General features: G+C 42.0%; 1 protein-coding gene across 1 annotated transcript in view; it reads right to left on the reverse strand.

The window, feature by feature from the left end:
- The window catches only part of PHACTR1 (phosphatase and actin regulator 1), a gene marked incomplete at its 5' end in the record, with an annotated part of 316860 nt that overhangs the window by 62263 nt on the left and 240980 nt on the right, over positions 1-13617 (reverse strand). The window contains one exon of the mRNA XM_082752655.1: positions 9964-10149. Coding sequence (XP_082608781.1) covers positions 9964-10149 — 186 coding nt within the window. The remainder of the gene's footprint in view (positions 1-9963; positions 10150-13617) is intronic.

Consider the following 13617-nt stretch of genomic DNA (forward strand, 5'->3'; position numbering starts at 1 on the left):
TCTCACCTAGTTCAAAGCCCTCTCAATGAGCCCCGCCAGCTCCTGGCCTAGGATCTGTTTTCCCCTTAGAGACAGGGACCCGTCTGCGGCCATCAGGCTGGGTGCCAAGTAAAGCACCCCATTGTCAAAAAAAAAAAATTTTCTGTGTTGGCACCAGCCTCTGAGCCACGTGTTTATCAGGTGGGCTTTCTGTGTCCTCCCTGTACCCCTCCCTGTCACCAGAGGGATGGACGAAAACACCACCTGTACTCCCGCTCCATCCACTAACTGTCCCAGTCCCCTAAAGTCCCGTTTGATGCTCTTCAGGCTTCTCTCTTCAGTGTCATCACTGCCAGCTTGGACTATTAAAAGAGGATGATAGTCAGAGGAGTGAACCAGGCTGGTAAGCTTTCTGGCAATGTCCCTGACCTTGGCCCCAGGGAGGCAGCAGACTTCCCTATGGGTAGGGTCAGGCCGACAAATAGGTTCCTCTGTTCCCCTGAGAAGGGAGTTGCCCACAACAATCACCCTTCTTTCTGTCTTGGTGGAGGCAGTCCTGAGACGTGGAGTCGACTTCCTCACCCTAGGCATCCTCCTGGGTAGACTTTCTACCTCTTCCTCAGCTACCGGTCTCTCAAGCTCCAGGGCCTCAAACCTGTTGCGTAAGGGCACCTGGGAAGGTGGGGCCAGTAGGGGGGGCATCGCCTGCGATGTCAAGCGGGGACCTGTCTCCATTCCTCCTCAACTCCTAGGTCCTCTCCCTCTGCCCGACAGCAACAGGGCAGGGGGTCCACCCCCATTTGGGGTGTCTCACCCCAGTACCTGTCCTTCAGGACCTGCAGAGAGTTGTTCCACAAGTCTGTCTCCTGCTCACACTCCCTGATATCCCTCAATCTCTCGACCTCCTTCTCGAGTTCTGCCACGAGGCGGACCAGGTCATCCACCTGCTTGCACCTCACGCACACAGTCTCTCTGCCCCCCGCAGGTGTTAGCGGCAGGCTCAGGTACTCCCTGCACTCAGAGACCTGAACTGCCGCAGTTTTGGGCAGGCAGTCGGTCTGGGCGTGTACAGACTTCCTAGAGAGAGCACTGTGCCTGGTGGAGACAATTGCAGACTAGCTAGTGGTAGACCGCTGTTAGAGGAGGTGTTCGTATGGGTGGGGCGGGAACGCTCTGCCCTCCCTACTTGCCCTGCCTGGGCGAACTGCCACGCCAACTGCCGCGCCACTCCCTTCCGACATGCCATGCCCTGGTCACCCGCGCTCCTGGTCACCCGCACTCCCTAGGAGCAGCTTTTGAACAGCTGGGGAGGGGGTGCTGCTGGCTCTGCCTATGCCTCCTCCTCACCTCGTTCACCTACCTTGCAAGGGCTGCTGGGCCCTGGCGGCTCCGTCGAGTGGGCTTGATACCGGAAGAATTAGCCCTGCCTGTCTGATGCCCCGCTCCACTACAGCATGCGTCTGCCCCGGAGCCGATTGCCTTGGCAAGTGGCCCAATATATTGAGCCATTTGCCGAGCCACAAAATATATCATATATTTGGCTCTGCAATGCTCTGCACACTCTTTGGCCTCTTTTTGCTTCAGTTCACACTTGCTGTAACATGGTAAAGGAACTGAAGGGTCAGAATCTTCTTATGACCTGAGAAGGCTTGGCAGTAAGATGTTCTCTAGTTTCAAATGTCATCACTCTCCTGAGCAATATCCGATTTGTAAAGTCCTTTTCCAGATGGTTAGTTGTAACATAAACTATCCTTCTTGCCCCCTTTATCCCTTCTTTCCTTCTGGCCTGTTCTGGGTATTGCTTGTACTAGGATCCGTATCTACTAGCCAGAGTGCATGAGGTGCATGATACTAGGACTTAAAAGCACTAGCACTTCTTGAAAATGATTACGGACAGTAAGGTGGAAAAAGACTATGCATGGGGCCAAGCTCAGGATTAGTATCAGACTTTCTTTAGTGCTAGCTTTTTAGTCAGAGCTTTGTTTCATCCACAGTATACGTTTGATACTGGTGTTGTGCTACAATAGAAAAACCACACAGACAGTAAATCTTCCCATTCTTCAAGAGACAGGAGAGGTAAAGGGTGTGCAAAGATGAGAAAGGCATGAAGAGAAAGTGGCCTTCCCTCATTGTAGAATGTGAGAGTTACAAAGGGGAGAACCCAAGTTTTTCCATTTTCCATGCAATATCATATCTGCCTAATATTGCTCTCTTGAAGAGAGAGAAATTTGCTCTCAAAGGCAAAAAAGTCTTCCAATGGCTCCACCAAGGCTGAAATCTAACTCACAGTTATATATGACCAAGGAATCTGCTGTAAGCATCTTCTCCATGCAACATTACTAGAGTCCTAAATCATTACACAAAGCACTAATGTGACAGAAGAGAAGCAAACTGTGTGAAGCCAGGTGTGCAAGTCTGATTAATCTCTTCTGTCTTAGGCTCCTCATGCTCAAGAGAATAATGAACAATCTTTGCAAGATGGTGGTTCCTAGCAGGGTTGTGACCACTGAGAACTGTGCATGGTTAAGTAATAACTGTGCCAGAATTGATGAAAGAGATGTTAGATTTTCCATTGCTGATGACATTAAATTACTTAAAATATATTTGTACAAGCCACAATATTTGCTGCACATCAGACCTATGGAAGACATCAGACAAGCAGGTCAGCCTTTACCTCTTCCTTATAGATCATTTTGCTAATACATACAATTGCTGCATTTCCTTTTGGGTTTTAGGGAGATAACTGTGCTTTTACTCTCTGTGCAGAAGATCTGCCCTGGATGGCACTCCTGGAGTGTTTGTGTTATACTGAGGCTATACACCAGGTACACCAGGTTCAGTGTCTTCCCAGGCACTGAACATACCTAGAGAACTGGTTAGAACACACTGCATATACACATTACATATAGGATACTAGAAAGTTATGGATATATGGTGGCAAATATTGTTCCATCAGGGATGCTAGATAAGCCCATTAGAATCAGATTCTGCCCCAGCACACCTGGGAGTTACTCTCAGAGGAAGAGGGCACACCTAGGAATCCTGGGCTTGTGGCAGAGCTGGCTATGTTTACAAACCTAGCAGTGTGAGGAAAGCTGTTTCTTCACTCCTTGTGATACCAAGCAGTAGCCAGTAGGCCAAAAAAGGCCAATAGCCTCCTAGATTGCAAGAAGCACTGCCAGGAGATCAAGGGATTATCCCCCTTCTATTCAGCATGCCTTAGACTATATCTAGATTACTGTATCAAGTTTTGGGGCTCCCAGTACAGGTAAGACAAAAAAAAAAGAGAAGAATTCAGCAGAAGGCTGTCACAATGTGAAGGGTGAGAGAGTTGGGGTTGACAAGCCTGCAGAAGAGAAGACTCTGGGGAAATCTCATAGCAGCCTTTACATACCTAAAGGGGGCCTACAGGAAAGCTGGGGAGGGACTCTGTCAGGGAATACAGTGATAGGACAAGGGGAAATGGCTTTATTCTAAAAGAAAGTAGATTTAGATTATATATTGGGAAGAAATTCTTTACTCAGAGGGTAGTGAGGCACTGACACAGATTGCCTAGAGAAGCTGTGGATGCTTCAACCCTGGAAGTGTTCAAGGTCAGGCTGGATGGGGCTTTGGGTAACCTGATCTAGTGGGGACTGTCCCTACCCATGGCAGAGGGGATGGAACTTGACGATCTTTAAGGTCCCTTCTAAACCAAACCATTTTATGTTCCTATGATTGGCTGAGGGACTGGGGTTTATTCATCCTGGACAAAAGATAGCCTGGGGAGGGACATAACAGCAACACGCCAGTACCTAGAAGGAGGTTATCAACTCTCCACAGTGGTACATGGTGGGAGGAGGAGAGTCAATGGGTAAAAATTGAAACAAGAGGTTCAAGACTTAATTATAAAGTGTTATGCCCAAATGAGAAGAACCAAACAGTGCAATAGGTTTGCCCAGACAGGTCTTGCAGTCTTTTGACATTTTCAAGACCCTGACCAACTGTTGTAGTTTGTTGCATTCGGAGAACATAAATAAACTGAGCATGCTCATCCTTAAGGTTGAAAATTATAGCTCTGAAAATTATAGGCTTGTATGAATTCGCTGAAGAGCCTTAGAAAGGGTTTCAAAGATGAAAAGATTTCCTGCTGCCTATGTGTGCTAGGTACTACCCTCCAGGTAAGAGCAGGCAGATGAAGTGTGGAGAGAGCAACTCCATCAGGGCCCAGTTTCCTGTGAGAACCTGGATGTACTGGGAAAGGAAACCCACTTTTTCTCTGCTGTCTCTCCTTCAAGCACACAGTGAAAAGAGAATTCTCCATTGCCCCCTCATGAATGTAACCTGTCTTCATAAATATAGCCTGCCAGAGCAGACAGCAGGAGATAACAGAACAGAACAGGAAGCTTTCAGATAATTTCATGGGCTCATCTACAGAAAAGCCTTCTAAGATATGTGATTGTCAGATAATAAAATACTGCACAAAATATTTGCTGAAAAATTTGTAGCAGTAAATACTTTCATAACACTGTAACTAACTATCAGCTGTGTTGCTGCAATGTATCAGGACACCAAGCAACCATACTCTCAAACCTCATCTTTGGCATGTCCACATTATCAGAAGCTTTGGGGGTTTGCAGGGTTTCCTATCCTGTTAAATGTTTGCCTCTAATTATGAATTAGTTCTTATTCTACAGAGACATAAATAGAAGGCACAGAAAGAAAAAAAAAAAAAAAAGTGTGCCATGCCTCTCCTTAAAATGTTGACTGAAGAAAGCAAGAGAATGGAAAAGGTTTTTCAAAGCTGTTTTTAAAATACAACTGCTGAGTGGCCAGATACATCCTAGTAGTGTATCCCTAGTGGCCACACTACACCCTTGCATAAAATTAGGCTAATTTTAGACTCAGACACACTCAGGTGTTGCTGAGACTTCTGCTTGGTGGCGCACAATTTGTTATCTGAAGTTTTAGGGGACTTCATGGGTAACTGGTAATTCAGTTCTTTCAACAGAAACTATCAGATTAATTTCAGAAACATCATCTGTACTGACTAAAAGTAACCACTTCGTGAATCAGGACCAAAATGAGCCGGGGTATGCTGTCTATCAAACCATATATGACCAGTATTCTTGTCGCTTTTGGCCATTAAAGATATTATGGTAATGTGGGGACTTAATCTTGGCAGTCCAGCTACATTTTGTCCCAGGTGATGATTTCACTTTCTCCTCTATTTTTAACCAAATAAGGGGGGTTGCAATTGTTGTTCTAAATGCCTGAGTACTGTGTGTCAATATTGGGGAATTAAAATGATGAAAGAAATTCTACCCATGAAGGGTATGATCATATATAATAATGATCATATTTGTAAGGCTTACCAGGAGGTAACTGGCCAAGAGGAAATGCAGAGCAGTGCAACAGTGGTATCAAAACATTTAAGAATCACATTGTTCTGCAAGGGTTGCCTGTCCTGTGCTATGAAGGAATCACTGATTAAGAGAGTAATACTGCTTCATTCCAATGGAAGAAAAAGTAGAGAGAGAGTCTGTGTTGGTATTTCCACACCTAGTACTGTGATAGGGATATTCTCTGTGGATGCAGCATCACCAAGAGCATTGGGTGATGGCATGAAGCAAAGTACCAAGCGCACTTCTGCAGTGGTGGTGGCATCACTCCCAGTGTCTGCTCTGCTGTCTGCTCTTGGCTCTGCCCCCATTCCTCTGCTGTCCCATCCCCACAGTACCTGATCTAGAGAAGAGGCATACCAAAGCTGTCTGATTTATATTTGCTACAGGCAATTCTCTCTTCCTATCACTTTTAAAACTGATATTTCATTTTCATCCTCCACAAAATTAAATGTGATCTTGCTTGTTTACTTTAGGCTTGCACTTTTATGTGCATTTCTTATCAAGGGAAAGGCCGATCTTTGTCTTGGCACAGGCACAGAGATATCTGAGATGGTTCACAAATGCTTTTAGAGGTAAAGACTGTTTCTCTCTCTTTCCTAAACCTTGTATTACACTCTTTGGCAAATATTCTAAGTCAATCTTCATACCTTTACCTGAAGAACTTCGTATCTTCATACTTTTTTCATACCTACAAACCCGAAGAACTTTGGGACAAGTTCTTAGCAAGAATGTGGTCAGACTCACAGGAAGCTTTTCTTCCCTCACACTGTGTGTTTAATATATTTCTCCTTTTTTTTTTTATTTTTTAACTTTATGCTGACTATGCCTATAGTGATTTGATTTTATAATACTATATTCTCATTTATATTTGTATAAAGCATATTTTTCTTTACATATACACGTACATATATGTAACTGTCTTAAGACTGAAGTTCAGAGGCAGTTCTGCATCTTCCAACTCAGATGCGTACCATTACAACATCACATTTCCTCTTGCAGTCTTCTTGAACAGAGCTACCAGACCATAAACCACTGTAACTTCTCACTAGTCATGCTTGGTATGTCTTATTTTGTCCTTCAACTCTCTCACAAAATATTTAATAGAAAAATGGATATGCAATGAGAAGAGAAAAGTCTTCACCTTGAATGCCAGAATTCCAATTTCATCTGTTTTCTCACACACAAGCTGAGGATGTCTGGAGTAATTAGCAAAAGAATAGCATTAATTCTGCTTCTCACTGATGAGGGTGCTTCATTAGGATTGATTGATCATTTTCAAAGATTATACATGGCTAATATAATTACCAGTGAAGAACACAAGGCATTGAACATGTATATCCTTAGACCACCCAAGTAAATGGACCCTTAAGAATAAACTCAGTGCTCTTATTTATAAAATACGTTTAAATCAGGCTTTCAGTTCTAGCAGGGCTAGCTGTCAATTAAATTAGGGTCCTTTGACCAAATCTGAGTCTCTGTTCCTTTCCCCTGAGGGCTTTGCATATTCATGTATAAGAGTCTGTGTCTATGTGCATTCAAGAGATCATTTAGAACTGGATGAGAAACCACTAAAAGTTATCATGAACTAAGAGAAGACACAGCTCTGTTTCACTTTCATTGGAAAAGTTGTTACCATCAAGCAATTAATTTATGCTGATAGCTTGAGAGTGGTACTACTTCACACAAAATTACCAGCTGAAAAAAAAACAACTATCAGAAGCACCCATCCTGTAATTCTTCTGCTATCTCATGCAGAGGAAAGCTTTATTTTTAATGGATACTTAGTGCCAGAGGTTTTTCCTACACTATTCCTTTTTTCATTATTCTTTATAATTTTCTTTTTAATTTTTTCATGTTGGCCTCATTTCTGAGCAGCTTCTTGTAATTGGAACAGAGTGTTATGGGAGATATAGGAAGCTGGTGTCGTCCTCACCTGAAGCCAGCAATTCTGCCGCTTGGCTTTCCACGTTGCAGAACTGCCAATTTGTCTTGTAGTATAAGGCAAAAAAAACAGTCCTTATGTGGAGATTTTGGTAGGCAAGAAAGTAAGAGATTCCAAATACAATGAACAAAACTATACAGAAGAAAACGTGTAGCAACCCAAACAAAAACATGAAGAGACAACATAGAAATATGAAAGAAAACCAGAACACGCTCTTCCCTAATGAGCTCCTTCCTGATATATTTCTTAACCTGAATTAAACAAGCATTAACTGACAGGAATAATAAAAAAAAAAAAAAGTACCTAGAATGTATTAATGTGGACTGAACATTTCTCACATTAGTCCTGAAAAGGTTGGAGCAGCATGAACACCAGAAGAGCAACCCAGTGAGAGGCCAGGAGCTGCCTCAGTACAGAGATGCACCATACCTCATCTTGAGCATGGGATTTCAAGGTGCTGCCTCCTGGGAAGCAGCTGCAATTATGAGCAGACTGTTCAAAGGATGTAGATAAAGACTTAGGGAGCCCTTTTTGGTCTGTATAAGTGCAATAATCCTTTGTCTCAGTGGCCTAAATGACAGACTGGAGAGAGCAGACTGGTCAGGTAAGATCCATCAATCCTCCTTCCACATGTGTCTAAAGCTTTGAATCCCAGAGAGCCTGGACGCTTGTAAAAGATCTGGGACACAAAAAAGGAATCTGACTTGTTTCTAGCTGGCATGCAGAGAGAGAAAAACAGCAGCATAATCTGTAGAACACCAAAATCCTAGTCAGTGGGAACTGAAGCTGCCCATCATCAGCAGGACTCATCAGTAGGAGGGGAACAGTTAGAGCTGGGGTGGAAAGGGGAGCAGGTGGGCAGGTTGTGTGAGCAGGGAAGCAAAATGGTAAGAAGGCAGGTGACAGAATGGCCTGTGTAAGGATCAAGGGGCTTGACAAAAGAGAAACATATTGAAAGATAAAGGGAATGTGTCTGGGGCGACCTTGCCAGATGTCAGTTGAGGGTAGAAGCAACAAGACAAAAGAAAAATTCTCCCTCTCCCTCCTACCTACCCTGCCCCTGCCCTGCCTCTTTTCTTGTTAAAAAGTATTTAAAGATATCCTTGTATTTTATTGTTATTTCATTTCCCATCAAAATACATCCTGCCATTTTTGTAGTGATGGTACATCTTGATAAACAGGAGTGGGGAGGGTTTGTCAGGAAATGTCATGGTAGCACTAGGTAAACAGGGAGGAGAAGGGAAGAGTCCTGAAGCAACCTTGATGATGGTATAGTCTGAAAATTCTTTGCAATCCCTGCCCTAGGTACAACACACACACATTGCTAGTACACACAACAACATGTGCAAACAGGTTTACGGAAGGGCATTGAGGACTTAGCTATAAGGGCAAGTTTTTCCTATATGGGGCACGGTGATGCTGAGGGTCTAGAAACACCTACTTACCAGTTAAGTGGCTGGCAATCCTGGCAATAGGTTTAGGAGGCAGGGCAGGGGGTTGTTTGAGGAGGGACAACTGTTTCACTGGGGTGTCCTCATGGTCTCCAGGGAAAGCAGCAGATTTTTTGGGGGGAAGTAGCAGGACTGGCTTAGCTGTAGGATCTTGGGACAGGAGGACGCCGGATTCATTGGATGTGGGGCTCTCTTCAGACACTGGAGGACACAACCACATCATAGACGCAACAACGTTATGAGCAAAGCAGCAGTGGATACAGACATTTTAAGACGAGAAAAGCAGTGCAGGAATGCGGATTAGGACTGACTAATAGATTTCACTCAAACATCATATTAACACAGAAAGAAATAGAGAAAGAGAGAAAAAGAGAGAAAGAGTAACACACATTGAGACAACAGCTGAATTTCCCATTACCTCTGACAGAAGTCAGCTCCCTTACGCTGAGCTGGGACATATTCCCACATCTTGAGCACATATCAAGAGCTTAAAATGTCACATCTCAGATGGTCTGTCACCACAGCTTGCTCAGAACCAGCTATGTTAGCAGGCAGTCTTCAAATTTATCCTATAACTGTAAAAGCACCTCTTGGGGGCTATTTCATTCCAAAGAGGCCACACAACTGTGCATGATCATAGAGGAGTGCTTCTACTAGTCGATTTTCCTCACTTGACCTTAATCCACAACTTCAACATTAAGTGATGCAGGAAGAGGAGTTAACCTAGATGTACAGTATTGCTGTCTCTCTTTATAGGCTGGGGAAGAAGTGCAGAGAGCCTCACCTAGGATGGTGCAGCTGGCTGTGTTAACTACTGGAAGATGAGTGATGTGAATGTCACCCAACACCATGCAGCAGGTAAAGGAAATGACATACCCCAGGGTTTAAAAATGTTATCAGCCCTCTAGAGCTCATCAGCACAGCTGAGAAGTAGCGTGACAGTTAGAAATGTACTCTTAAATGTTCACAAAAATGCAAGGACTTTGCCTGACATGCAAGAGGTTACTTGTGTAGAAGTAGAGTACATAGCAGAAGTACTTCTATGCTGAGACAGTCAAAATTTCTTATGGAGCACCCAGCGATAATCTATATGCTCCTTCTCCACCAGAATAACTTGGTCTTCAACAATGGTTTCTCAGGATAAGAGGTCAAAAACCTGTTTCAAACTGCTTAAAGTAGCTATGTCATACTGAAAACAAGATGTTACCTGTTCCATCCATGATCTCTGTGGTTGGGAGCACCTCATATGAGCAGGGTTCCCCAGGTGCAGAACCTGACTCCAGTTCTGCTAGGGCTGGAAGTGATACTTGGCTAGAGCTCAGCACTGGTCCAGAGCCCAGAGGCTGCCCATTCTCCAAAGCTCCTTCGTCATTTGGTATGGAAAGTTCCCCATCTGTTCATATTTGGAGGAAAGCACAGTGACAACAGAAAACACAAATAAGATACAGAAAATTTTGAAATGAAGTCTGCTTTCTCCAATAGCTTGCTTGAGAATGAAGAACCTGAACTAAGTCATTGTATGTGCATAGGAGACACAGGATAATGATCAAAATAATATGGTTTTTATCTCAAAAATACAACTTGTGCTGAGCAATTTTTGGAGCTGTCTGAACGATGTTCTGTCCACAACAGTTTCATAGAAGTCTGACAGCATTTCATTTGTCTTACAGGGTTATTAAGACTTGGGAAAGATCTGCCAAATAACTGTGTTGATCCTTTGCTTATCCCTAGGCTTGTCATTATGATCCATGGTCTAAGCTGCATGGTCATCCTCCATCTGATAAGGCCACAAAATTTATTTTCCCTGTCTCTGTTAAAACTGTAAAGTCAGAAAAGAGAATGGACTGGAACTGAAGCTATCAAACTTTAAAAAAAAAAAATACAATACATAATTTATAATATTTTAATAATAATAATAATGAGCATTATTCCCTTCCCTTACAGTATTTTTAATACCATAAAGGACACAAAAGGAATCACAGAAGTATTTCACTACTTTATATCCCAATAAAACTATTATAGTCTCCCAGCATGATCAAGACTATAAGTAAGGGAGAGAACAATTTTTATGGTTGCCTGGTGAAAGGTCTTGATATTGAGATATAGCGGATTCCATTTAGAAAGTCTGTTTTTGAAGTTATTATTAATAACTTCTCCATATGGGCAAAAATTTCTGTAACAGCAATTGTTCGTTTCTTTTCTATCAAACACCACTTCACATTAGAAATAATATAGAACAGAAGGGAGGGATCATATCATTCTTCACGGTGTCAACCTGCATGATTTTTATCTCAGAACTTGTTATGCACAGTACTCTGGTACCTGGAGGCAATGACTGCACAGGTATATCAATTGCAATTTTATAAAGTGTTCAGCTCTTATGGTTATGAGTGGAAGCCTGAAAATAAACCCAGAATGTGACCTGTAAGAAAAGAAAAGAAAAGAAAAAAAAAAAGCAGGCAAATAAAAAGAGCCTAATTTTCCTATGCTTTCAAATTATTTTTAAAGTCAAACTCAGGCTTTCAGGATCTGGTTCTTCATTTTTGGGCAACTGTGATTAGCCACATTACTGCTCAATGTACCATGCAGAAATGTACAGCACTCAAGTGAGCACACACTTTCCCCTCACACGGCTAAGATATGCAAAACACTTTGGAAAACAATACTGAAGAGACAGAAAAACAAAGTTGCACTTAGGTGTCAGGACACAGCAATTAGCATGTCTGAAAGTACAATAGATGTACTACTAATAAATAATTATTATTTTTTTTCTTTCTGTCTTGTAAAGCTTCGGTACAACATGTGAAGATGGTCTCTTCCTTAGTTTGGTATTGTTAGAAATACCAAGGTTCTTGACTTTCTTAATTTTATTTATTAATTTATTTATTAAGAACCAAAGAGCTATTACGATATATTGCCACATCACCTGCAGCTTTCAGAGCAATCAACTGAGCTGGCAAAAGGTGGCAACATTAATCAAAACTGAAGGTTTCAGCCAATTTTTCACAGCATAGCCTCTTTCTAACTGCTGCAGTCATTCAATACAAACCATTTTATTTCCCTAGATAGCAAGGATCAACCAACAGTTCAGCCAGTATTTAAGCTGAATGTTTTTTGACTTAACTGTTTTGACTTAACTGTTAGGATGGAAATGCCATGTATCCCGTGCTTGTTTTGTCTCCCTTTTGTAAACACATTCCTTTACATGTGTTTGGGATAGAGGCTGCTGTTGTGTCAGAGACATGGTTTCATGAAAGATCATAATTACTGCTTAGGCAGAATAACTGCTTCTTGAATGAAAGACAGTGACTATGTCCAACAATATTCACTAATTTGGTATAGGACTAAATTTGACCATTACTATGACCAGACAATGAGTATGTATGATAAAACCAACAATTTATTTTTTTTTTTGGGATATCTACACATTTTTAATGGAGATGCCAATTGTAACATGCAGAGCATCTTGAAATCTTACTATCTTTAATGCACTTTGTATTTATCAAGGTATATTCAGCATGGCTTAAGAAGATAGCATTCAAATTATCTGTTGAAGGTTTACTATTGCAAAAAAGCAAAGTAAGAGAGAATTTTGACTTTTACTTGTTGTCATAATAGCAAGCGTGACAGCTCTCCTTATTGACAACATAACCTATTTTAATCTTCCCTTTGAAAATCTCTTATCTTCATTTAGGCTCTAAAATTCATCCTCGGATTTGACTGAAATCATCAGACATGGCACAGTATCATGACTGAAATATATACACTAAATCTGATCTTGCTTAAAGAAGAACTACACCAGGAACTGCTAAAACACAGTAAACAGGTCAAAGAAGGAGATGAAAATCATCATCTGTAAAGTGAAGAATCTCTTAGTGTGAATTAATCCTGGATCAGAGGTATGCTTGACAACCAGACATAAAGGGCAAATTAATTGCTATTTTTAAAGTAGTAAAAGCTATTTCGGATAGCTGACATACAAATGGAAAAAATCTTAGTAATGCAGTTATGACATATATGGATGAATTGATTAGTCTTCAGGAACTATGAGTTTAATTTTGCACAGTGATAACATACGTAATCTTTTGTTCTCAAACTTGCTAATCCCTTTGCTGCATTTTATGAGAGCCTGCTGTTACTAAGTGGAGAACAACTTTCCCTAAATGCATGAGCTTTGATACTGCAGGCAGTGTGCTAGTCAGCATGATCTGGACTGGACCAAAGTCAGTAATGTGAACTCTGCAGCAAAAGGAGCACAAGAAGGCTGCTGCTCTGTTAAACAGGATGCTCTGTACACGGATAGTGATGGAACAAGCAGAACCTCAGAGGAATTTCTCTGATGCACAGGGCTCTAACCCGGATGCTTTGGTTCAGCCTTGCCTGTGAAAATAACAGCACAGGGTGAGGGCCCAGAAATACATAGATGATATTTTCAAAAGATGTGGACCTTAAGCACAGTTTGTACTCATAAACTCATCTGCCATTTCCACTTCTTTTAATTCTTTTTCAAATTACTTGCAGCCCACAGTGCATCATGATAGCTGGTACAGATTGATCCTTTTGTTGTTTCTTTTCTTTGGAGCTCTGCCTACATTCTCACTGTGTCTTTTGACTCTGAATGCCTTGCAATAGGGAACTTCCTATCTGCTTGATAAATGTAAAGCTCATGTGCTCCTTCCATAGCCAAATGGCTGAGCCAAAATGATAATGAGAATTCTAAATCTTGTGTTATTTTCCATTTTGGGTTGTCTTCAGTACTGGCCTTCTCTCAAGTATGAATGTCCAGACAAATATTCTCAATGGACAAGGCTAGGAAGGGCAAGGCATGTCCATGCCCTTCTCTGCTGTGGCCCCCTTGGGC

Source organism: Aythya marila, assembly GCF_965140915.1.
Source record: "Aythya marila genome assembly, chromosome: 2".
In the NCBI taxonomy this organism is placed as follows: Eukaryota; Metazoa; Chordata; class Aves; order Anseriformes; family Anatidae; genus Aythya; species Aythya marila.